The sequence below is a fragment of the Mesocricetus auratus genome, unplaced genomic scaffold (assembly GCF_017639785.1).
Source record: "Mesocricetus auratus isolate SY011 unplaced genomic scaffold, BCM_Maur_2.0 Super-Scaffold_100004, whole genome shotgun sequence".
NCBI classification, from domain to species: Eukaryota; Metazoa; Chordata; class Mammalia; order Rodentia; family Cricetidae; genus Mesocricetus; species Mesocricetus auratus.
The window spans coordinates 21,509,447-21,535,609 of record NW_024429189.1 but is presented as its reverse complement, the minus strand read 5'-3'; the positions used below and the strand labels follow the sequence as shown (position 1 = coordinate 21,535,609).

Genomic DNA, 26,163 nt, shown 5'->3' with positions numbered 1-26,163 from the left:
AAAGACGCTAAAAACATAGCCCTTTCTCAGCAATGCATTTAGCATTTCTATCAAGCAACCTGGTGCCGCTGTGCCAGCTCCTCTGTAGAGAAGTGACTCCAAGCACTCCTCTCCATCTTTTAAACCATTTTGAATATATTAATGAGCACATAATTTTTATCCTATGCGAAACTCATCTGTTAGAATAATTGATGGGATTTCAACAAGATCTTTCTGAGGAGAGCAGCCGTCATACCTTCTAGATAACTCTGGAGTCCCTGTGATTGTAAACACTGGTAGTATGGCTTGTTATAAAATTCAAACCCATCCTCTGCACAGTGTTGATGGGTGTGACTCGCAAGACCTCCATGAAATCTTGCACTGTCTGGTGTAATTAATGTTTCAGCATAGGCTTACCCGTTTCTTCTCGGCAGATCAAGTATAAAGCTCATGTGCAGAAGACGAGGAATGACTACAAGCTGGTGACTGACACGCCCGTCTACGTTCAGGCTGTCAAGAGTGGGAAGCAGCTCAGTGATGTAAGCCCTCCCTGAGGACATGACTGTGGGTAGCACTGAAGATGGGTCACAGCTCAACCAGAGACTGACCAGTGCCAGCCTTTCCTAACTGGGGACTAGACTTGGTGCCTTAGAAACTGCTTGCAAAGCCCACTTGCCCCAACATCCGAAGTGCCTGTAGTTTGCAGGGGTGAAGTTGGAGTGAGCTGAGTTTGTGAAATGTTTTGTTGTTAGAGTATCCGGTGGTACTTTTTGTGCTATACTGTGTGTCATGAGAGGCTTTTTATATCTGTCTCCCTGTCTAGACTTTCTAGTAATTAGAGCCAACTGATAAATGAGAAGGAAGAAGGCTGTGATGTTCAGGATGTGAGTCAGAGTCCTGCCTCTGCCACACAATCCAAACCTGGGAAAAGCACGTAACTCCTCAGAGGCTCAGCATCTTCATGTGTAAAATGGGTTATGTACATACTCCCTGTCATGCCTGAGAGCAGGCGGAGAGCCACTAAGCTGTCCTTGTTCAATTAAGTGCACAGGTAGCATAGTAAGCAAGTTCATACCTGGTATCTTGAGCTTCTGGAGGGGAGATGTACATACACCCCTGTCTCTAACACCTGAGATGTGCCATCCACAATAACACAGCAGAGGTCTCTAGGCACATCCGTTCCTCTTCTTTGTTGTGACAGATCTCTCACAGAAACAATGGGAAGAACTATTTAATTCATCTTTCAGTTTTAGAGAGTTCATTCCATGATTTCTTGGCCCTATGTACTTGGGCAGATGCCATGGTCATAGGAACATGTGAAGGCAAGTTCTCCACCTTGTGGTAGACAGGAAGGAGAGATGGGTGGAGAAGCAGGCCTGTGGCAAGAATCTGCCCCCACTGACCAACTTCCTGCAGCTAAGTTTCAACTTCCAAAACAGTGCCACCAGCTAGGGTCCAAGCAGTGATGGTGGGGGCTGGGGTTCACATTTATAACACTGAACGAAGGAAGCCAGATTGGCCCTTTCATGGCCTTTAAATAGATGATGGACTCTATTTGCTCCGTGTCTTTCTAACAACACTCTCACAGTCTGACTCAACTCACCTCACCTCTCTACACCCAGGCTGTCTACCACTATGACTATGTGCACAGTGTTAGAGGCAAAGTGGCCCCAACTACAAAAACCGTGGATCTGGACCGGGCCCTCCACGCATACAAGCTTCAGAGCGAGGTGGGTGTTGGGAAAGGGAATATCAGCAGAAACCCAGGCCCTGGGCCCCCAGAGGCATGTTGGCTTCTGTATGTATCCTCCTTGATCTTGTGAGGTACTCACTGTTTCACTCAGTGAATTGGGGAAACAAACAAAGGACAATGCTGTTCCACTCAGTGAGCTGGAAACAATAAACAGCATGCCTTGCCTTCCTTCTTGACTAATGGGATCCTCCTGTCAAGCAGTCAAAGAGATAATAAATCGGCATGTTGTTGACCAATATTTGCAAGTCAGAAAGAAGAGAGCTGGTATGCCATCACTACTCTTAAAGATCTTAAGATCACAATGACAGAGGTTAGGCATTTGATTTTAAAAGGCTACTAATAGTAAGGGATGAAGGTAGAAATCACCGAATGTTAAGAGGAAGAACCTGGGCCCTACCCTTCATCTCCCTTTCCTATCTAACAGACTATATGTGATATGTTTACCTACCTGTTATTTGATGCTATGAGACATTTGCTTTGCTTTTTTTCATTCGGGCAGAATTTGTACAAGAAAGGCCTGCGTTTCTTGCCCACTGGGTACAGGCTCCCAGTTGATACCCCTCACTTCAATCACACCAAGGACACCCGATACATGAGCAGCTATGTGAGTATTCTTCATTCTGTTGGGGTCTGAAATTTGAATGTCAAGCAACTAACGTTAATAATCTATTCTCATGCTCGAATTATACCCAGAAGGCTCAACATGATGATGGAAAGGGCGGGGACAGACAGCATGTTTCCTGGGGTGGGGGTGATGGCACTGCCACTTCTACAGTTGGGATTGATGACGCAGAGACCAGTCTGGGGTGCAAAGAAAACTTTAAGCAGGCCCCAAGAAGGCTCAAGAAAACTTGCCAAGAAAGGCTTCCCTCAAGAAAAGCTTCTGCTCCCTTTCTTACCCCTGGCTGGTTATATGCCCTGACACCAGAGCCGGTGGTGGGGTGTCAGGAAGAGGTGGTTAGTCATCGGAAAAGGTCAAGGTCAGGGCGTTTCCGTGGACCAGCCCTTATCAGGAACTTATTGCTCCAGGCACCGTATTGTTTTTAGTAAACATGTTTTTAGTAAACATTGTATTATAGCTGCCTGCTCCCAGGCTGATGGGGAGTGGGCCTCCAGCCAAGGTCTGTTGTTCCCACAGATGCACAGACCATGCAGTCACCCCCCCAAAAAATTCTAGTTGAATTTCCTTTGAAAAACAGAAATTGACAAGTTGATCACAAAATTCACACACACACAAAAATACATGGAACCTGTAGTAGCTAAATATTCTTGGGAAAGCAAGCCAACAAACAACAATCAAAATCACAAAACAGTATTCTAAAATTTATTATAAAACACTACAGTATTGTTAAAATGGTTGAAAATCATATTAATGAGATAATTGACAGACAAGAGATAAACTATTACATTTATAGTTTACTGATTTTTGACATGGGTACCACAAAAAAACTTATTTTACATAGCAATCCCAGTTCTCACTCCCTCTCATCTTCCCATACCCCCTACCAAACCCCGTACCAACCCCCATCCACTCCCCAGGGAGGGTGAAGCCTCCCATGAGGGATCATCAAAGTCTGATGCATCATTTGGGGCAAGACCTAGGTCTTCCCCTGTAGAAGAACCCATCCTGAGTGAAGTAACCCAGACACAGAAAGACATTAACAGATTTAAGAATCAAACCTGTTATCAGTCTATAAGTCATTCATCAATATTAAAAATATCATCTCAGTGCTTTTTATATTTCCTAATATTCAAGCCACTTTGAGATCAAAATGATAGATTTTTCTTGTGTTTTGCCTCACTGCCTGAAAATAGATTTCACCTGATACAGGTAAAATCTTTGCCTTTCCAGACATGCCTTTATCATTCAACTAATACTAAAATTGTGTCACTGAGGCCAATGGAATATCTCAGAGAGTAAAAGCATATGCCATGCAAGCCTAACACCAGTTTTAATCCCCAAAGTCCATGGTGGAAAGAGGAAACAAGTTCCAGAAAATCACCTCTGACCTTCACACATATGTCATACACATGTACCTGTACCCACAGGCACACCCCATGCATATACACACAGTAATAATAACAAAATAGCATGTAATTTATGTCACATTTATTTAAATTATGACTAGTTCTTACCCTTGATGTTTAGAGAATAGATTTCAAATCAAGGAACAATCTCTTTACTAATTGAGAAATATAGTACAGTTCTTTGTGTAGCCATCACTGATCTTAGTCTGATTTTGCTTTCGCAGTTCAAATACAAAGAAGCCTATGAACACATCAAAGCAAATGGATACACACTTGGACCCAAGGATGTCCCGTTTGTCCATGTCCGGAGAGTCAACAACGTTACTAGTGAGGTACCATGAACACTCATTCTCTGGGAAAATACTGAATTCAAAATCATGGCATTACTTGAAATGCATTCCTTGTGTTTTGGTGGCACATCCCTTTAATCCAAGCACTCGAGAGGCAGAGGCAGGCTGATCTCTGTGAGTTCGAGACCAGTATGGTCTACAAGAGCTAGTTCCGGGACAGCCTCCAAAGCCACAGAGAAACCCTGTCTTGAAAAAAAAAAAAAGAATCCCTTGTGTTCCATCTGCAAGTTTATAGACTGTGATACAGTATGAGGACCCTATTTTGAGACTTGCAACCCTTGTAAATCATCATAGACTTGGTTCCATAGACTGTGATGAAATTTTTTTTCTGAAGAAATAATTCATTTTGATATTTGTGCTAAGCCTTTCACTAGATTGCATTTTGTCTGACTTACAGCCCTGATTTTTGTCAGCTGTATTTGTACAACTGCCCTACTAAGTAACTATTTCATGGAATGTGGACCACTTTGCTCTTAGAATTCTTCACTGAAATGAAATAAGCATGTTCTCTTATTTTAACTTTAAATCATTTTACAGTCCCAGAATTTTCTCTCATGATTCTTTGTGTAAAGTATTCAATTGTTAGTCAGTAGATGCCCTTGTGTTCCTACCCTAAACACCAAAATGGTTTCTCCTTCCCTGCAGAGACTGTATCGAGAACTGTATCATAAACTGAAAGACAAGATACACACAACTCCAGACACACCTGAGATCCGCCAAGTCAAGAAGACACAGGAGGCTGTCAGTGAGGTGAGAATGGCGGGAACAGACAGGCCATCACCCAGGGAGAGATGCTGGGGAGAAGGCAGGCCATCACCCAGGGAGAGATGCTGGGAAGAAGACAGGCCAATCACCCAGGAAGAAACACACTGCCCATTTGTTTTCTAATGTGAGTTTCTGTTCTTTATTTTTCTTTAGTTGATCTACAAATCAGACTTTTTCAAGATGCAGGGCCACATGATCTCGCTGCCATACACACCCCAAGTGTTGCACTGTCGCTACGTGGGAGACATCACCAGTGATGTAAGCATTTGCAAGCTCTTTCTAAAGGAGTCCTACCAAGAAGTAGCCTTGCTTTTTAGCATTTAAGACACTTAGTGGGCTTTGAAAAGCCTTTTCCATTGCTTATTTCTTAACCAAATGTACAGTTTGGAGGTGAAATGGTGAGGGAACTCCTACAGTTCTCCAGCCACAGGGAGAATCGTGAGAAAACCAGTGGAGGAACAGGGATGCCATGCTTGCTTATTCAGAGATAGTCAGTCTATATCAGCATGAGATCTTCACCAATTCCTACCGTTCAAGTGCCCTGCATCCTAGGTCATATTAGACTACTTTCTCCTTCTGGTCCTGGTGGCACTTCCTCCTAGCATCTTCATATTGCCATTTAAAAAAGAAGAAGAAAAACTCCTTGATGTCTCCTTTTCCTTGTGGACCAACCCCTTGAATTGTGATTTTTTTTCTATTGACTGGATAACACAATATTAGTGTCCTCCCCTTAGCTCAGGGTTAGAGATTTAACTATGGTTTGAATGCCAGCAGAGTAAGATCATAAGATATACATGAAAACTATAGTTCTCCCCTCACTTGTGGAGGACACCTTTCATAGACAGCCCCCGCCCCATGGATGCATCAAACCATGGATAGTACCAAGCCATGACTATACCTACATTAATACATATTCTGGATCAAGGTTAATTTGTGAATTAGGCACAAGATACTAAGCTTAACAACTAATAATATAGTAGAACTATCATAACAATAAACTAAGATAAAAGATATTTAAAATGTAGAAACTTTTTTGGAATATTCAATTTCATAGTCTTTCATTACAGTTAACAAAAGAAAACTTAAACCACAGAAAGCAAAACTGATAAAGAGAGCTACTGTGTACCAATAAACAAGTGTAGCTGTCCTGTGTTTACATTGGCTCATAACTAGCTGCCTATGTTTGCCCCACAGATTAAATACAAAGAGGACTTGCAGATCTTGAAGGGACTTGGATGCTTCCTGTATGACACTCCTGACATGGTCCGCTCCCGTCACCTAAGGAAACTCTGGGTGAGGACACACCTTCACAGTACACAGCTTCCCTACACAACTATCATGCAACCCATTGCTAGCTTCCAGTGGTGGGGTGGGGTGGGAAGGAACAGGCAGAATGAATCTTAGCCTACATCTATCTACTCTTAAGGAGAAATTTTGCCATCAACTAACTTAAGTAGGTCATGATTTACATATGATGAGCCATGCCTGCTGTAAAGGTAATGAACTTAAATGACAGTTGTTACTGTTCTTGCCTAGGAAGACCAAGAGGGGAAAAACATAGGGTAGACCTAATTAGACTCTTAGTATCCCAGCACACATTTAGAGCCTGCTCAGTTTGCATATGGCAGCTTTTGAAAGACATGACGTGCAGTTCCTTAAATAACTAATCGGCTTGTGTTTCTGGCTTTCTTCTTCTAAGTCAAATTACCTGTACACCGATAACGCCAGGAAGATACGAGACAAATACAAAGTGGTGCTTGATACCCCAGAATACAGAAAAGTACAGGAACTGAAGACCCATCTGAGTGAGGTAAGGACATATCACCTGCCATGAAAGGCAAACACACCAAAGATTCTTAGTTCCTGTCTATGATGATCAATGATAATGATGACAGGAAAAGATGTCCCTTCTTCCTTTGACTAGAGAGACCCAATGTCTCTGTAAATTGGCCTCAATTTTTTTTCTTTTTGTAAAAGGACATTAGTATTTGTCCTTCTAAAACTAAGGCAAATGAGATGCTTGACATGATCTTATAGTTTAGAAAGACTTTGCCCTAAACAATTGTCTGCAAACTAAAGTTAACTCAAGTTTTTCTGTCTTGAGTATACCAAGAATATAACAACAGGATAGTATCAACTATTGGAAGGCTTGATAATATCTGCTGTGTTGATACTATGGGGACAAGGGAAGGAAGGTTCTAGAAGCAAATAATCATAAACCACCAATTTAGAGCACTGGTTCTCAGCTTGGGGTCAGACAATCATTTCACAGGGTTCACCTCAGATCATCAAAAATCAGAGACATTTACATTACAATTCATAGCAGTAGCAAAATTACAGTTGTAAACTAGCAATGAAAATAATTTTATGATTGGAGGTCACCACAGTATGAGGAATTGTATTAAATAGTCGAAGCATTAGGAAGGTGGAGCATCACTGGTTTAGAAGGAAGAAACTTAGCCTGTTGCAGTAGTAGTAGGTCTCCTACCTTACCCATGAGTAAACAGTCAGGACATCTACAGAACACCGGCCGTGCCAGCAAAGCAGACGTAACAACGGTGACTTGTTTTGCATCTAGCTGGTGTACAGAGCTGCAGGCAAGAAGCAGAAGTCCATCTTCACTTCAGTTCCTGATACTCCTGACCTCCTAAGAGCCAAGCGAGGACAGAAGCTTCAGAGTCAGGTAATACCCGCTGTTAATGAAAGTTGATTAGCCTGATTGGCCTTCCTGGACTGGTAGCCTGTATCCACTATGCAGTTTTCTTCAAGACTACAATAATTACACTAAGATTTCACAGGCAAAGGATGCCATATCTTCTTTGCTAAGGGCTGTATAATTTTGTTCTCACATGAGTGGTCATGAGGTCTAAGGAGTTAAAAAAAAAGGTTGATAATTTCAGGAACGTGTCTGTTATCAACAGACAAATGAAACTCTGTCACACATGCAAGGAAAACTAGGGAGAGAGGATGCTGAAAGATCTTTCAGAATCTGCCCAATCTTCTCTTAGCATTCTTTATCACATGACTTTTCACTGGACCATACCCAACAGAAGGGGCTGTTAGACAACTGGCTTGTAGATGTGTGTTTTCAAATGTCACATACTGAAAAACGAATTCACAAACACAACAACAACCTCAAGCAACCAACCACACACACACACATACACACACACACACACACACACACACACACACACACACACCCAGACTCAAATTTAAGAGGACAGATGAGGTTTCATCTCTGACTCCTTCCCTGCTCTCTTGTTCACAGTATCTCTATGTTGAACTTGCCACTAAAGAGAGACCCCATCACCATGCTGGAAACCAAACCACAGCCTTGCAACATGCAAAAGATGTGAAGGACATGGTCAGCGAGGTAAGATGGGATTCCACACCAACATACCCATTTACTAAGAAATACTTCCAAAGCCTTCACCAGTCATTTCTAATGAGAATTTTATCGCTACAGAGTATGTTCAGCATCACCCAAACACAAAAGCTGTGCTCTACGAATGACATACATTGTGCCTTTCCCTTAGATCTGTGATTTGGGTGTAAACTGGGGAGGGTTAAAACACAACTTGGGCTGATGCCATGGCTCTGCAGGTAAGTGCTTGCAATACAAACCTGATAGATAGCCTGAGTTTAAGGCCCGTAGCCCACATAAACCTGAAAGGAGAACCAACTCCGCAAACTCATCCTCAGACCTCCATGCATATCACACACACACACACACACACACACACACACACACACACACACACACAGAGCACATTAATTTATAAAATTTGAATGTGTTTGTCTTTCTCTTCTATTTTTGTACCTTAGAAAAAGTACAAGATTCAGTATGAGAAGATGAAGGACAAGTACACACCAGTTGCAGATACGCCGATTCTCATCAGAGCCAAGAGGGCTTACTGGAACGCCAGTGATGTGAGCATTCCTTCCTTCCTTCTCCTGCTGGCACAGGGAAAGCTGTGGTTATCTAACAGCACAAACTGTTCTGTCACAGCCATAGCTTAAAGTCATTTCCCACAACTTGGATCAGGAAAGAACACATACTCACACAGTACCAATCCGGCCAAGTAGCTATGAACTGTATTGAGATGCTGCAAGCTATGAGTTATCCCCTGGGCAACAATGTGACCGACCCTTCCTTATAATTCTTGGGTGGCATCCTAGAGATACTTAGTAACTAATTTACCTAGACATTATTACTTTATCATGCCATGTACTTTTTGGATTATGACATTTTCCTTCATGTCTTTTTCTCTTCCAACATCTGGAATGACCTTTCAAACTTTTCCCTAAATATATTCATGGGGAAAATCTAAGAGATGAACTCAAGAGAGCTAGAGCTTAGCAGAAGTGAATTTATCTTGATAATTTTCATGATCGGTACTCCATTCTCTCTTTAACAGCTTCGCTACAAAGAGACATTTCAAAAGACAAAAGGGAAGTATCACACTGTGAAGGATGCCCTGGACATTGTGTATCATCGCAAAGTCACAGATGATATCAGTAAAGTATGTCCCTGGACAGAACTACTTCAAATGGGCTCTGTAACCTACCACCACTTTTTTTTTTCTTAAAGCAGTCTCCTTTTTCTAAAACTCCAGAGAGACGTGCTTTACATTAACTTTGAGTCAACCTTATAGCTGCCTTTACCTTTTTACAACAGGTGAAATACAAGGAGAACTACATGAGCCAGCTGGGAATCTGGAGTTCCATCCCTGATCGCCCTGAACATTTCCACCACCGGGCAGTCACCGATGCCGTCAGTGATGTGAGTGTTACCTTCAGTTTTCACATAGAAACTCATATTTCCACGTGAGCTGTGAAGTCAACCATTGCATTAAAACTGGCGAAACACTTGTCTAGATTACAATTACATTTTTTTCAGGGGTGGAAAGTAGGTGTCTGTGATATGGTGAATGTGTTGTGGTCAAGGAACAACTTGTGGGAGTATGTTCTCTCGTGCTACCGTTGGATCAAACTCTGTGGCAGTACCTTTACCTACTGAACTATCTACCCAGCCCCGCTTCTAGATTCTAGATCTTGTGTATGGTTATTCAAGTCAAAAAAATCAGTTACTAAGTGAGTAAACCCGAGCTTGGGAGAAGAAAATTTATATTCAAATTTGTTGCCCTAAGTTTTCCTCTATGACTCAAAACCGTATAGCTCATGCCTATCTTGGATCCTTTGAAGAGATTGTGACAGAAAGTAATGTCCATTTAGAAAGAGGTTTCACCTGTCTGTATGAAAGTATAGCTGCCAAGCCAATGATATTCTCTACATAAAAGTATACTGTCTAAAGCTGATTTTAATTAATAGTAAAAGTGAAAATTTCTAAGTATTATAAAACAAATCATAGGAAGAAATCAGTAATTCTAGACATGTATTTAAATGATACAGACTATTTTAAAACTTCATTATTTGACATACTTTGGGAATCAGAGTTTCTGGTTTATTCACTTGGATGGCTCCTAACCTATAACCATTTGGAAATGAATTATTAAAACTCTGATATTCTTCTCTCAGGTAAAATATAAAGAAGATTTGACCTGGCTCAAAGGCATTGGCTGCTATGCCTATGATACCCCTGACTTGACACTAGCTGAACAGAACAAGACTCTCTACAGCAAGGTAAACCTGTCTCCTCAAGAAGAATGGCTTCATCCATTAAATATAAACCGCAACCCACAGAAAGGAAGTCTGCGAAAACAGCCTTTTATAGCTTCAGCCCTGTTCTCACTTCTATCCCCACGCTGAACTATTTTCTCTTCGGACACTTTAAATTTTGTTTTTCAACAGGGTCTTACTATGTAGCCTGGACTGGCCTAGAACTCATTATATGTAGATTAGCTTGGTCTTGAACTCACAGAGCTCTGGTTGCCTCTGCCTTCCCAAGTGGATTAAAAGCACATGCAGTCATGCCTGGCTAGAGATTTCCTTAGTGCTAATCTCATTAACTGTAGCTTATTTGAATTTGATGAAAATATCTAGTACAACTATCCATAGCTACTCCTGAGTTCCCACTCATTAATGTATGTGGATGATTCACCCAACTGAAGCATAATCCAGCAGAAAATATCAGGTGTGGTTATTTTAATCTATAAACAATGTGATACATCATGTAAATCAAGTTTTTTAGGGCCCCACTTTCCTATTTACAAAATAAAGGAGTTGAATTTGCTTTTAATATAAAATAAGAATCAGCCCACTTCTGTTACATGCCAGACAGTAGACATTTTACGGTAGACATGGTGGGCCACATTTATAATAGCACCTATTTTCTGTTATAATTGTTTAAAATTGTAAAAACTGTTCTTAATTTGTAGAACTGTTTAAAAGTAGGTTGCAGGGTGACCAGGTCATCATTAGCCCCTGCTCTATAAGATTGTAATTAACTGATTAGTTGCTAGAAAACTATAATCTAACTAATAGACTAAAAACTGCTTTCTCGTGGCATATCAAAATACATGAAAGTAAAATCATCACAATATACTGAAACAGAGAAGAAATGCTTTCGATCTTGGCTCAGCATTGAACTTGTATTTGGTAACCACCTAATGCACTGGTTCTCAACCTGCAGTCATGACCCTTTTGGGGGTCAAATGACCCTTTCACTGGGTCATATGGATATTTATATTATAATTCTTAACAGTAGCAAAATTATAGGTATGAAGTAGCAACAAAGATAATTTTATGGTTAGGGGTCACCACAACATGAGAAACTGTATTAAATAAAGGGTCTCAACATTGAAAAGGTTGAAAACCACTGCTCTAACAGATAGTATATACTGTGTATTTTGAACTATTTCCAAGATGTCAACCCCTTCTACTTTTTACTGTCTCAGGAGAAAAGAAAAAACTCAGTAAAGACTTGTTAGCTCTATGAATGTATTATTATAATTAATAAGATCAAGATCATGATTCATCCATCAAATAATTGTGTTCTTTTTTTTCCCCAGTATAAGTATAAAGAAGTATTTGAAAGAACGAAGTCAAATTTCAAGTATGTTGCTGATTGTCCAATTAACAGGCATTTCAAATATGCAACTCAATTGATGAATGAGGTATGTACTATTAAGTTGATTAAGACTATTCATATTCAGTTCTCTTGAGAACTCTGCAGGGTTATTTCATTAAAATCTAATATATAGCATGACAGTAAATCTGTCCTAAATGCTCATTCCATATGAGGACATGGGAAGACTGTATAATGTCACAATCTGTCAAAACCTTGACTAGGTCCACACCTACCTTTACCCTTCAGCACAGTCCTGTGGTGTCAGAGAAAGGAGGAAGGATTTTGTGGACTATCAGCTAAATGCCTTTGAAGAGTGTAGGCTGAGAGACCTGGAAGTTCAAGGTTGATTCAGTAGTCCCACAAAGGCACCAAAATAGAAGTGGTTAGAACCCCTGACCTCTGCGATGGAGATAGTTGTATGAATTGTGCATTCAAATATTTTATTGTGACTCCTATAGAACTTAATGCACAGTAGTACTATTACACCCCCTTTATAGCTAACTCGCTCTTCCCTATGGCCATTTTTGCAGTGGTGTAATTTGAATATAATTCAAGAATGTTGAAGTAAGCAAGTTGTGAGCTTCATTTGGGGAATTTTATAATGTTTAGATGTTTTCATAACTAAAATTATACTTTTCTGCTTACAGATAATCCATGGATTTGCATAAGTTCAAACATGTTAAATAATTAGCAAAAGAGCTACTAATGAGAATGCAGCCAGTGGTACATTTATGTAGATGACCATTGTACATTTACATGTATGACTGTTGTACATTTACATGTATGGCCATTTTTTATTTCAATTATTTTTGTTTAATCTTTTTCATTTCAACATATTTTCAGGCTGGGAAACTCTGAAAAAGTACTATCAGCAGCTTCCTAGGGCAGTCTTGATATATTTTGTTTTTCCTATAAAGCATATTCAGGTGTCTTTTAAATTATCAAGTAAATTAGTACTAGGCAATGATGGCAACTGGGCTTGAGTATTTGTCCTTGGTTACACTTTAGGGTTAGTACAGCTAGTTGATATCTTTGTATAGCGTTTGTTATACTTTTGGGTTCTCGCTGCCTTGTGTGTTAAACCCATAGATTAGCAGCACCTCATTTTAAATACAGTGTACGATGTCAGGAAGCCTGGTGTTAATCACATGTCATATGAAAAGTTGGAAAGCTTTGGGTGTAAGGTACCCCAGTTTGTCTCAGAGGTTGCTCTTTCCCAGGTTCCAGCCTCTCTCCATGCAATCTGTCTTCACCTGTCTTTCCTACTCGCTGTATGAACAGTTAAACGTTGACCTGAGAGACTGACACAGGGCTAAAAATGACAGGTTTCTACCTCTCTGGAGAGTTTAGATTGAGATATTACTCTGTACCCTTGCTGTCATGTTCTTGCTATAATTTAATATGATGTTTGAGCAGAAAAAATACAGAGCTGATTATGAGCAGCGGAAAGATAAATACCACCTGGTAGTGGATGAGCCTAGACATCTGCTGGCTAAGACCGCAGGCGACCAGATCAGCCAGGTACTGTGACGAGGCTGGCAGCTCAGCCCAAGCAGGACTGTGCTCCGATTTCTCACAAGGTGTCGTCCTGTCTGCTGCAAGGATGTCATAGGTTCCGCCTATGATATTGGACTGTTGTGTTTCAAACTATCTGTCTAGCCACTCAAAGAGCCTGCGAGCTATTTGAGTGTGCCGGTCAACGCTCTGTGTCCTCACTTGTGCCGTGGTGAAGGTGAAATTACAAGCTGGGGCCCTCCCGTTTTACTCCTGTGCAGAGCCTGTTTGTGAACAGTGGCTGTGAACTGCAAATTGAGCTGTAAAAGCAAAAAAAAAAAAAAAAAAGACAGAAATCCCTGTGCTATATTTTACTGTTCTGATGACGTCATCCCCATCAGGCAGTCTGGGTGACCATATACATGTTGCTACCCTTGTCCTCCCCATTGGCAAGATATGGATGGTCAAGGGTAAATAGGTGAGCCACTCTGCCTGCATCACACATACGGGTCTCCACGGCACAGCTCTGTGAGTACACAAAGCATGTTAAGCCTACATCTCTTCACTCAGAGGTGACTGGGATACAGCGCCATGTTCTTTCTGTCTTCACAAGCCTCTTTTGTGCTTCACTGCTCTTTGTATGGACAGAGAAAGTATAAGTCTAGTGCCAAGATGCTTCTGAAGCAAGGATGTAATGAAATTCTGCGTCCAGACATGTTGACTGCTCTCTACAATACACACATGTGGAGCCAGGTAATGTCCAGCAGGTGTGAAGAAGCAGGGCTAGACCTTCCGTGCCTCCCTTCTCATGCTTTCATTGGCTTCCTCTCCCGGCCCCGGCCCCTGCCCATGCCGCTTTCCCATGGTAAATGATAGGAATGTTCATCCCCTCGAGATGAAATCTGACCATGGCCTGGTGTACTGGGCAGCCATCGTCTATACATCCAATGCTTAGAACCCTCTAGGGTCAGCTGAGATTCCTTCACACATTTTTTTTTCTTTCAGATTGGTACAACATTAACTTCTTAGTGTTTGCCCCAAGAGACAGATTCCTTAGAAACTGAGGGTGCTTGGTAGATGCATAGCTTTTAAAGGTCTAGATATTTAATGTTTTCTTCAAATTAGCATTGCTCAGTTCTCACTGCGACTGCACTGCTTCAGAGAGCCGAGGCTGCCTCTGGACCTTGCTGCCTCTGGACCTTGTCCATATCCATGTTGATAATGTTGCCACCCGACAAGGTCTTCCATCAGAGGCTGGAAGGGAAATGGGGTGACCGCTGATGACCAGTGAGAGCATTCATGAAATGCCAGTCCCTAGGCCCAAACCAAAGAGGGTTTAGCCGATCTTTTGCATCATCTGCTTGCTTTGTCATTTTAGTTTGTTGGTCAAATCAACATATTAAAAAGAGAGGATATGTTCTCACCATAGACATCCTTGGCCTTGATTGGATCATCAAAACTATGTGCATGAAAGTTCATTGTTTTTTGTGTCTGTCCTGCTTCAAATAGCTTATGTGCATGAAAAAAAAGTGTCTGTAAATTACAAAAATAAATGCATTTTGGATCTTGGGGAGAGGGAATGTGGGGAATGGAGGGAGGTTAGGTTGTGGTCAATATGTGTTGCATGAGGGAAGAATAAATTAATTAAAATTAAAAATTATATACACTCATTTTAATGAACATGTTTCACTTGGGCATGGAAAACACCAATGTAATATAGAATGTTAAGGTGAAGTTGTGCTTGTCAGTCCAGAGAAGGTTCTACTCCTCCTCTGAGACACATTCCACATGCCCTTGGCTCAGTCTCCTAGCCTATGGGAGCCTGTTCACTTCCGGGTATATGAAATATATTGGAAAATATTTATCCACTCTATCTACTACACTATTGTTATCAAATACAAGCTTTATTAAACATCTCCAGTTAGGATTTAAAGCAGAAGCCACCATGATGCCAGCACCCACTCTGGTGTCTCGTGGGATTTCTTTAAGGCCTTCGCTCTTGAAAGTAACTTGTCCTTTCTTCCACGATGTAGATCAAATACAGGAAAAAATATGAAAAGTCAAAGGACAAATTCACCTCAATTGTGGACACTCCAGAGCACCTGCGCACCACAAAAGTCAACAAGCAAATCAGCGATGTAAGTACGGAATTGAAGAGCCTACATTCTCAGGGCCAGGAGTATTTGCCCAGGTGGGGGCCATTGTAGACTCTGTCAAGTGTCTGAGAGACGGGGAGGGAGGCAAGGGTACTGCATGCCTGCTGCACACGGGGCCCTTCTTTCACTCTGAGGCCTTGTCATTCCAACCGGCAGACATGCCAGTGAGCATCAGAGCCCCAGGAGACAGCTATGAACATCTATGGAGTGTCTAGACCTGCCTTTCCTTCCTGCTCCCTTTCCATTTGTACTTTAAATTGTAAGTGAAGAAACATAACGTCGTACCTTCCTGCTCCTCTGTCTGCTTCAGATACTTTATAAACTGGAATACAACAAGGCCAGACCCAGGGGCTACACCACCATCCATGACACACCCATGCTGCTGCATGTCCGCAAAGTGAAAGATGAAGTCAGTGATGTGAGTACATTCATTAGCCCCGCTGCCTTGGGCTTTCAATATGACATAGTAAACCCCAGATGGCAACCTCCATTTTCCTTATGATTCTGTGAGTTGGCTGGACACGGCAAATAGGTCTGTTCCAAATGCTGTAGGCAGACATCTGGGGCACAGCTGTACCAAGAATTCGAGGTGAATCTTCCAGGACCCAATGGCAATGTGTGAGAACCACATGACTGTGAAGGAATGGACAGACAGATCCAGAACTACAGAGTGCTGTTGAAGGGAACGCAGTGACAGAGCTTAGCCAAGGGTAGCAAGACAAAGCAGATCCCTGCCATTTGTGTCAGAGGAAGTGATGTTTATATTCGTCAGGCCAAAGGTCAAAGGCAACTCACCGGAGCCAGGAACGTGCCTGCTCATCTTTAGTAATGTCAGCTGGGCATGGTGGTGCATGTCTTTAATCCCAGCACTCCAGAGGCAGAGGGAGACAGGTCTCTGTAAGTTCTATGCCAGCCAGAACTATCTAGTGAGTCCCTGTCTCAAAAACAAACAGTGACGTCCAAGAATCAGTGTTTTTTGCTGGGAAACGGTGCGGGGAAAACTGATCTGGGTGACCAAGGTGACCCTGGGACAGTCATGGCCGTTATGATCAAGACGAGCACAGCAGGTGAAGGTGAATCCACAGAGAGCCACACTCACGCAGCTGATGGCTGATGGTCATTTGGCTTCTGTGTAAACGAGGCCCCTCCTGTGCATCATCTCCACATGGTTTGGCATCTAGAGGTGTGATGCCTGACTCCGGGAGGCAGGGAGCTGAAGTTTCAAGGTCAGTCAGGAGTTATTGCTAGGATTCAGACATCACTCTCTCCCTGTCTTTTACACACATTCAAGAGGACCAGAAGACAGTGCTGATGGGAGGTGGTAGGACCTGTAAGAGGTGAGGCCACTTTCTATGACATCCCAGCAACGCCTGCAGCTGGGGACCAAGACGTTCGCGTCTGAGACTTTAGGGACATTCCCGATTCAAACTACGGCAAGTTTGGTCAGCAACTCTGGATGGGCACACAGTAAAGCCACGTCACAGGCCAGCACGTGAAAGAGATCTCACTGAGACCATTGTGAAAATAAATGCAGCATGACACACATGCCAAAAACAGTTTATCAGCCTTGTCTTCCCCGAGGAAAAGGAACTCAGTGTTCTCACACTCTGAATTGCAGGAGAATCTGTATTCACAAGTCTTCAAATACGTGGCTTTAGGTTGGCACAGCAGTTCATGCCTATAATCCTAACATTTGGGAAGCTAGACGGGAGGATTGCTAGTTTGAGGCCAGGTAGGGCTACATGTCAAGATCTGTTTCAAAAATAAGCCAAACCAAAACCAGATGCTTGCTTTGATTTGTAATTGGAAGCCACCATCATTTGCATTGAAAAAAGATTCACTATTATTTTTAAAGTGTGTAATGTTATGCATCCAGACTGGTCTGGATCTCACTTTCTAGTCCAGACTGACCTTGAGCTCACAGTGATTCCCCTGCCTCAGCCTCCCAAGAGGCAGGAACAAACATGCCTCATATAGATTCAATGTTTTAAATAACTCTGTGGCTATGTACACTTCTGGGCAAGAGCACACACACACGCACATGCATGTGCATGCATCATACACACACATACATATATATATACATGTATCTATATGTGTATATATGTATATAGTGTGTGTGTGTGTGTGTACATATGAGCTGAGGCAACTGTGCTGCACCTAATTCTCATTCTAAAACCTTGATTATTGCTGTGCTCAGGGGTCACTGGTAGATGAATAAATATGCCATACTGTTGCATGTGAGTCACCATGAAAAACACTTGAATATTCAGTACATTGGTTGGGAAGGTAGAACTGTGTGAAGAGCATCTTTGCAATGTGATCATAAGTTTTCATCCGGTCAAGCTGATATGGGAGCTCCCTGCAGAAAACTGAGGCATTTCTCTATCCATTTCCTCAAATGCTTATTAGAATATGCTGGGGTTGGGCACTGATGAAAATTACTAATATCTAGGATTTCCTCCTGATCAATGCAGTAGGTCTGTAGACAAGCCCAGAATGCAACGGTTCTTGTGGTAAATATAGTAAGCCCTACACGGTTCCTTGCCTTAATCACGTGGCACCTAGGATCCTTCCCTGACAAGTGAAAATGACCAGATTGCATCCTAGGGCCATGGAATTCAGGGAAAGCAAAAGAAAAGGAAGCTAGAAGTTTCAGACTCAAAAGACAGAGGACTGCTTGTTAGGCTGTCCTCATTCAGTCCAGTTACCAAAACTCAAGGTTTAGACAAGCAGCCATGATGAGAGGTCCTTTCAGTCCATTCTCCCTTGAGTTTTTTCTGTGCTGGTTGCTGGGTAGGAGACAAGAGCTGGTACAGAGCCTTTGTTTTGAAGAGGTTCAGAAAGCTGGACAGGTAAACAGCTGTGCTGTGACACAGCAGGAAGGACAGCAGGCTCGCAGGAGGAGGACAGGCCTAAGTGCCTCCTAGAGGGCGGTTTTCAGGATGTCTGCACCAGGCTTTCCAGATGCAGGAAGGTAAAGACGGGCACGTGGAGAGCAGCCAGCTCACTGTTCCGGCCCACGCCTGGTCACACTCCGTGTGTTCTGACATGAGTAAGAAGGCCCATGACCTCAGACCTGACCTCAGACCTGCATCTTCTCTCCATGGCAGGGTTTGAGAAAATACACTCATAGGGAACATCACGTGCTACCCTCACAGTTTTAGTTTCTTCATTTTGTAAAATGTTTAGCTAACTTCCTAGGGGAAAAAAAACAATTAACCCTGTTGCCATTTCCTCTCACAGCTGAAATATAAGGAAGTTTACCAAAGAAATAAATCTAACTGCACCATCAAGCCAGATGCTGTTCATATCAAAGCAGCTAAAGATGCCTACAAAGTCAACACCAATGTAAGTTCCAAGGCTTTGCCCCAAGCCAACCTTAGTCTTTTCACCGCTGTACTAAAATACCTGTGACTGGGTAACTTACAGAAATCGACTTAAGTTCTAGAGATACGGAGGTTAAAAACATGATGCGCATATCTGGCACAGCTCCTTCTGCCGCCTTATCCCACGGCAGAAAGCAGAGGGAATGGAGTCTTTGTCATCTCTTCATGAGACGAAGCTGTAGAGGAAACATAACAGTACACGGGATATGGATGTTGTTGGTTATTTATTGTGGGAAATTACTTACATGAGAAACCGAAAACCCAGGTTAGTCTTTGCAGACTTTCAAGACCGGACCAGAACCCTGAAAGAGAGCGAGTCCCCCTCTCCTCAGCCCTTTATTCCACACACCCCACATGCACCTCTGGCCACACCCAAAACGGGCGTGGTCAGCGCCAGAGGTACCTAGACCTCTCCCCACACGAAGTTCTGCCTGGTCAGATGAAAAGTTCAGCTCCAAGAGAAAGAGTAGTGAATGATATTAAAAACTAAGTGCTCCTGCTGCTCTTCTTGAAGAGCGAGGGTGGCCTCACCTAAGTCACGCGCTATATCTACTTAGCCTTTGTGAGTGGCTGATACCCGGAAGTTGATTCTGCTGCCTTTGGGGAAGTGCTTCAGCATCTTTCACTCTTTGCCCTAAGTTCTGCATCTGCTTCTGAAGGAGAAAGCATAGTTTCTAGCTGCCATTGGGTCACTGTCTGGACCCTCCACTTGCACAGATCTTCCCCGCATTGATGCGTTTTCTTTAGCTGGAACATCCTATGGTCTCACCCACAGAAACAACTTCACGAATTAGATGGACACCAACTTTTAAAAACATATAAACAGTGTCATGAAACCCTAGTAATCCATCTGATTCTCATTCATTCCAGAAGCATCCATTTACTGGGGCCAGTAAACTAAGGTGCCATAGAAGCTGGCAGGTGTCTCAAGGACGATTGTCCCAGTTAGGGTTTCTGTTGCTGTGAAGGGACACCATGACCACAGCAACTCTTTTCTTTTTCTTTTTTTTATTTAAATTAGAAACAATCTTGTTTTACATGTTAATCCCAGTTCTTTGTCCCTTCCCTCCTCCCAGTCCCCTACCAACCCCCCATTCCAAACCCTTTCTGCTCCCCAAGGAGGCCTTCCATGGGGGATCTCCAAAATCTGTTATATGCTATGGAGCAGGGCCTAGGCCCTCCCCCATGTGTCTAGGCTGAGAGTAGCCCTCTATGTGGAGTGGGCTCCCAAAGTCCATCTACTAGGGATAAATACTGATCCACTACCAGAGGCCCCATAGATTGCCCAGGCCTCCTAACTGACACCTACGTTCAGAGGGTCTGGATCAGTCCTATGCTGGTTTCCCAGCTATCAGTCTGGTGTCCATTAGCTCCCTGTTATTCAGGTCAGCTGTTTCTGTGGGTGTCTCAAGCCTGGTCTTGACCCCTTTGGGTGTGACATGAGCATATATGAGACCTCAAAGCCGGCCTCCACAGTGACACACTTCCTCCAACAAGATCACATCTCCTAATAGTGCCACTCTTTAGGGGCCATTTTCTTTCAAACCACCACAATGAGTTAGTGGGCAATAAACAGGGAAATAAATGTGGAAAGGAAATATAGTAAAATAGACACTGTGGAATCCGGGTGCTGGCTGTATGTGGTTTCTGTAATATTCTGGCCACCTTTGCACAAATACTGTAATTTACTTACATGTTAACAAGCACTTGACTCAAGGTAATAAGGGTGGACTGGAAGTTGAGGTAGATCATAGAATCATTTTTGCCTGGAGGTATTTCAAAGCTTTAGCACTGATTTGGGGGCAAGGGTGTCAATAGATGACCTGAGTGGCTGACTAGCTGCTCAGAGCAGTTTCATGAGGGTTCTGTGAGCATGTTACCCTGCAATAGTACATTGCATGTATTTGTAAACTCAGGCTAAGAATTGTCTCTCTGTCACATTCAAAGCTGGACTATAAGAAGCAATATGAAGCCAACAAAGCCCACTGGAAGTGGACCCCTGACCGACCTGACTTCATCCAGGCTGCCAAGTCATCCTTACAGCAAAGTGATGTAAGAGAGGGGACATTCCCAATACACACTGTCAGGGCCCTTACCCCCACTGATTTGAGGTCCACGTAGAAGGGAGTTTGAGGGGAGAAGCAAGTTCTTGAAACCAACCTGGCTGTTGAGCCTGATCCCTGACAACTGGGCCCAGCATCAAAGGCTGGGAGACCTGAAGTTAGAGAAGGGTTGGCTGGGAGAACTGAATCCTGGTGCTGATCCTGGCCCCTGGGCTGGAAGGGATGGACCTAGCATGCGGTAGCAGTGAATGGCCAGGAAGCCCCTCCCTTTACTCTGGGAACAATTATTCCCTTTAAGGACCCCTCTCTGGTTTAATCAACCACCTCTTCCTCTGCTATCTTCTATCACAGTTTGAATACAAGCTGGACCGAGAGTTTCTCAAGGGCTGTAAGCTTTCTGTCACTGACGATAAGGACATGGTGCTGGCCCTCAGGAACTCCTTAATAGAAAGTGATGTAAGTATCCAGCCTTCTACAATGTCTACCCTGACTCAAGGCCATCTTTTACAGCAGTAGTCCCCCAGAAACATCCAGAACAGGACAGAAGCCGTCGCTGTAGGAGCCTGGCTGGGGTCCTGACACATGGTCCTGCCCTCAGTGGCATGGGAGATGTTGAGCTTGGGATTGTTCGGAGATGTTGAGCTCAGGATTCACACAGTACTGACTAGGGGTTGGGAGATGTGGCTGGATCCCACCCCAAACCATGTCTCTTTTTTGTGGTCCTGCCCTCAGTGGCATCGGAGATGTTGAGCTCGGGATTCACACAGTACAGACTAGAGGTTGGGAGGTGTGGCTGGATCCCACCCCAAACCTTGTCTCTTTTCTGTGGGATCCTACACTTCCTACTGTCTACTTCCCACATCTGGAAAGGAAGAGAGATCGTGCTTCCAGGCCTGATGGGAGTCAGACGATGCATTTGAGAATGCTTTGAACTAAGGGCACAGATTTACTGTGAAGTTTCCATCCTTATTAAAACCCCAACTTGAAAGCTGTCAGGAAAACCCATTGAATGTGCATCAAATCCTTGACTGTGTGCCCCGCTGGTGTTATTCTCTCAGCTATTGTTGAGGGATTTGGGGCCAATTGAAAATGTTTAAGATACTCAAAGTAAAAAAAAAAATGCCTCCCCCTTTCTACTCCCACAGCTGAAATACAAAGAGAAACATGTTAAGGAAAGAGGAACATGCCATGCTGTACCTGACACCCCACAAATCCTCCTGGCAAAGACTGTCAGCAATCTGGTGTCTGAGGTAACCCACCCACAGAGCATATGCTTCACTTCCGTAGCAGGCTGAGGCCTCAAGCAGAGCCCTTAACAAGCTCTTTGTGGATTCCCCCAGAACAAGTACAAGGACCATGTCAAGAAGCACCTGGCCCAGGGCTCATACACAACGCTGCCAGAGACCCGGGACACAGTTCATGTCAAGGCAGTGACCGAGCACGTCAGTGATGTAAGTGGCCAGCCACAGAGCTCTTGATGGCAACTTTGAAAGACTGCCACCTTCTAGCTTATAAACGCTTCCTTTTATGTATCAGTACCCTTGACCTGAGTACCTGTATAAGAACCCTAAAATCTAGTTTTTAAAGGTGCATTGGTATTCCAATTGTGGCCGTTGTGGCAGATGTAGGCTTCGCTTCATAGCACATCTAGCAGTATAAGGCATAACTAATGATGCCAATCGAGAAGGCCTCTGCTGTCATTAACTGTGCGTTTTGAGAGCTAAGATCACTTTGTGCACCTCAGTAATCTCTGCTCACTGCATCCTGCTCCTATAGCCTGTGACTCAGATATCTTAAAGGTAAGAATTAGTAGTAAGCATGTATGTTTGAGTTTGGTTCTCTAAAGCTTGCCGGATGGTTCTGGTTCCAATAGAGAAAAGATGGGGAGGAGGTAGAATATGACCCAGAGATCAAAGGTCCAGGTAGCACTGTGATGGGAGTCATGGATTTCCCTGGATATCTTCTCAGATTCTTCAACTAAATCTTTATCCCACCTTCCTCTGCTCACATGAATAATTCTGATGCCCTTTAGACAAATTACAAAAAGAAGTTTGTCAAAGAGAAAGGCAAGTCCAATTACTCCATCATGCAAGAGCCTCCAGAGGTGAAGCATGCCATGGAAGTGGCCAAGAAGCAGAGTGATGTAAGTTCCCCTTGGCATCCCATGAGGCTCACTTGATGCTGTGGGTCCCAAATGAGTGCATGTTTCTGCTCTAGTGATGTCTCTATCTGGTGGCTTTAGAAGCACAGTGATGGAGATTGGTAAGGTTTTGCTTACACATACGTTGTCTGTATTGGGTGGAGTAGGTTTCAAAGTCCAGTATACCTCAAGTAAGCATTTCCTCCCTCCAATAAAGGTTGCTTATAAGAAAGATGCCAAAGAGAATCTGCATTACACCACAGTGGCTGATCGGCCAGACATCAAGAAAGCTACCCAGGCAGCCAAACAGGCCAGTGAGGTAAGTGTGTCATTAAAATGTCCCAGGTGCCCAAAGGCTGCCTGGAACAAGAATAGGGTGTGTGTCACCATGACCACGTTGCCCATTTCGGTTTTCTCTGACACAGGTGGAGTACAGAGCCAAGCACCGCAAGGAAGGCAGCCATGGGCTAAGTATGCTTGGCCGCCCAGATATTGAGATGGCCAAGAAGGCAGCCAAGCTGAGCAGCCAGGTAATGGAAAGGGGCAAGCAGTGACTCCAGAGTGAGATTTTTTAAAACCATACAGGAGGAAGTGGTTCCCAAGCCTTACCCTCTCTGAGGAGTGGATGGGTGGGGCAGTGGTGAGGTGGGGAGAATGGGGGGAAGGGAAGGAGTGGGAGCTGAGACTGGTATGTAAAATGAGAAAAGATTAAATAAAAGAGTTAATAAAGTAAAAAAAGAAGTGGTTCCCAGAAAGAGCAGTATCAATAACTAAAACAGACCCGGGGTCTTAAGCTGCACTGCAGCACTTTGAAAAGTACTGAGACCTTGACTCATCTGCTAACCAAGTCAGGCTTCCTAGTCATCTACATCTCCATTTATAGGTATACGCCTAGCTGCCTGTGTATTTAACTGCTCTCATAGGACAAAGGGAGCTTCTTCCCAGGCAGTAAGATTTATATCCAGGTCTGCTTTATACTTGGGTTAGCTATGAAAGACTTGGTGCTGTGTAGCAGTCATGAATTTCTAACTTAAAACCCATTTGACCCATTGCTATTGAGTGCCCAGCATCTCTGACCAGAGGCTGTGCAAATAGCATGGGGTTCTTGTCTCTGTAGTTAAATAACTACAATCCAGTATGATGAGTGCTTGATCGAGGTATACACAGAGTGCTGGGTGAATGCCTCATCTCAGTAGACTTTGTATTATTGAGAAGACAGACTCAGAAATGTGTTGCCCAAAGCCAACTGCCACGTATTCCCTAGTTTCTCTACAATGACTCCAAGTTTACACAAGTTTTCAGAGTTCATCCCAGGGAGCTGTAGTCTAACAACAGCTCTCTGATTTCAGGTCAAAAATACCTTCTTTCTCCTCCAGTTTGGAAATCCTGTCTTCACCTTCTTCACTGTCCATTATCTCCAACTATTTGTTTAAAGAAATAGGTTTGGTATTCATGTAATTGTGTTCTGACCCCCAGAAATACCAAACATGATATTATAGACCAATAATATCAAGTTATGAAATAGGAAAATAAGTTGGAATTATTAAGACAAAAGGTTCAGATGACTGCAAACAAACAAATATGATTTTTTAGAACATGTATGTAAGCGACAGTACTTACTTAACCCAAGCGTCAGTAGGAAATGAATCTTAATCAGGCATGGATTGGAGGGGTCATAGCAAGACTGAGGCTATGACAGGTTTCTTGAAAGCCATCAGATTTTTTATATATTTATCAGAAACAATGGAGGTTTTTTAGGATCAATACAGTAGTAGTTGCCAGGATGCAATGACGTTTGCAAGTCATACAGTGTATACAAGATTAATGTCTAAGACTAATTGTCCAGCCAAACTTCTATATGCCTCGCTGACTTCTAGGGAACACAGAGACACACAGATGGCCTAAATGCTTCACTGCCTGAGGGAGTGCCTCCGTTTCTCAGGAATCAAAAGGCACACAGTGCCCCAGGAGCCATGAAGTCTAACCTGAAAAACCTATGACGCATGCCTTTCAAGGAATCTAGAACAGACCAACTCCAAGATTCCCCATACTTGTATTTAAATTTTCTATTAATATTTTATCATAAATTAATGGAATCATATAACCACTTGAGACCAAAACATAAGAGCAAGAACTTATAAACATAATACATTCTTAATGTTTTTAAAATCTCCAAGGTTATACAGTTATTAAATTATTTTGATGTTGAAACTTTGAAAACTTAAGTTTTTGAAACATTGAGTGGCCTGTAAATCCTATGTAAATTCAAATCCTTTTGCTGCTTAGTATTGACTTACCTTAGCAAGAGGTTGCCGTTGATGCCTCCAGATAATGCAATGAGCAAAGTCAATACTGTCCTACATCACTTGATTCCACCCCGGTTTGATGCTGCCCTGTGCATCTGTGACAGTATTCCCTTATACTCCTAAAACTACCCCACTGAGGTAACAAATTGCATGATCATTTAAAACACAGCCATGTTTCACTACTATTTACATTTCCCTACCAAATACTCAGGAATAATCTGGATGTTTGCATTTGTTGTTAGGTTAAATACCGAGAAAATTTTGACAAAGAGAAGGGCAAGACACCAAAATACAACCCAAAAGACAGCCAGCTCTACAAAACTATGAAAGATGCTAGCAACCTTGCAAGTGAGGTATGTTCTTTAGTTGTGGTGAATTATATAGCATACCAGTGGCCATTTTAACCATACTTAAGGAGCATTAATCGCTTCCACTGTGTTCTCCAATTACCACCACTATTTCTAAAGCCCTTTAATTACCCCCAATGAAAACCATTAAGCAAACCTTACTTCCCTTAGCTCTTTGTATCCTCTATGTCTGCATGATTCTGCCAAATTTACCAATGCCATATAAATGGAATCCTACAATGTCTGTCTTTGTGTCTTATTTTATTTAAGTAGCATTTCAAGGTTCCCACCATAGTGCAGCATTAATGAGAACTGCATTCCACTTTATGGCTGGGAACCATTTGGGTGTTCTAATATTCC

General features: G+C 42.8%; 1 protein-coding gene across 2 annotated transcripts in view; it reads left to right on the top strand.

The window, feature by feature from the left end:
• The window catches only part of Neb (nebulin), a 237,063-nt gene that overhangs the window by 181,396 nt on the left and 29,504 nt on the right, over nucleotides 1-26,163 (top strand). Inside the window, exons 114-141 of one of the 2 annotated variants that reach the window (XM_040745341.1) lie at nucleotides 414-518; nucleotides 1,602-1,709; nucleotides 2,232-2,336; nucleotides 3,985-4,092; nucleotides 4,756-4,860; nucleotides 5,029-5,133; nucleotides 6,070-6,168; nucleotides 6,575-6,685; nucleotides 7,454-7,558; nucleotides 8,147-8,251; nucleotides 8,704-8,808; nucleotides 9,297-9,401; nucleotides 9,557-9,661; nucleotides 10,417-10,521; nucleotides 11,850-11,954; nucleotides 13,325-13,429; nucleotides 14,051-14,155; nucleotides 15,436-15,540; nucleotides 15,869-15,976; nucleotides 18,805-18,909; nucleotides 20,895-20,999; nucleotides 21,362-21,466; nucleotides 22,156-22,260; nucleotides 22,351-22,461; nucleotides 23,043-23,153; nucleotides 23,368-23,469; nucleotides 23,576-23,680; nucleotides 25,699-25,809. In XM_040745341.1, the coding sequence (XP_040601275.1) occupies nucleotides 414-518; nucleotides 1,602-1,709; nucleotides 2,232-2,336; nucleotides 3,985-4,092; nucleotides 4,756-4,860; nucleotides 5,029-5,133; nucleotides 6,070-6,168; nucleotides 6,575-6,685; nucleotides 7,454-7,558; nucleotides 8,147-8,251; nucleotides 8,704-8,808; nucleotides 9,297-9,401; nucleotides 9,557-9,661; nucleotides 10,417-10,521; nucleotides 11,850-11,954; nucleotides 13,325-13,429; nucleotides 14,051-14,155; nucleotides 15,436-15,540; nucleotides 15,869-15,976; nucleotides 18,805-18,909; nucleotides 20,895-20,999; nucleotides 21,362-21,466; nucleotides 22,156-22,260; nucleotides 22,351-22,461; nucleotides 23,043-23,153; nucleotides 23,368-23,469; nucleotides 23,576-23,680; nucleotides 25,699-25,809 (2,964 nt within the window). The remainder of the gene's footprint in view (nucleotides 1-413; nucleotides 519-1,601; nucleotides 1,710-2,231; nucleotides 2,337-3,984; nucleotides 4,093-4,755; nucleotides 4,861-5,028; nucleotides 5,134-6,069; nucleotides 6,169-6,574; nucleotides 6,686-7,453; nucleotides 7,559-8,146; nucleotides 8,252-8,703; nucleotides 8,809-9,296; nucleotides 9,402-9,556; nucleotides 9,662-10,416; nucleotides 10,522-11,849; nucleotides 11,955-13,324; nucleotides 13,430-14,050; nucleotides 14,156-15,435; nucleotides 15,541-15,868; nucleotides 15,977-18,804; nucleotides 18,910-20,894; nucleotides 21,000-21,361; nucleotides 21,467-22,155; nucleotides 22,261-22,350; nucleotides 22,462-23,042; nucleotides 23,154-23,367; nucleotides 23,470-23,575; nucleotides 23,681-25,698; nucleotides 25,810-26,163) is intronic. The other variant, XM_040745340.1, reaches the window with a different exon arrangement.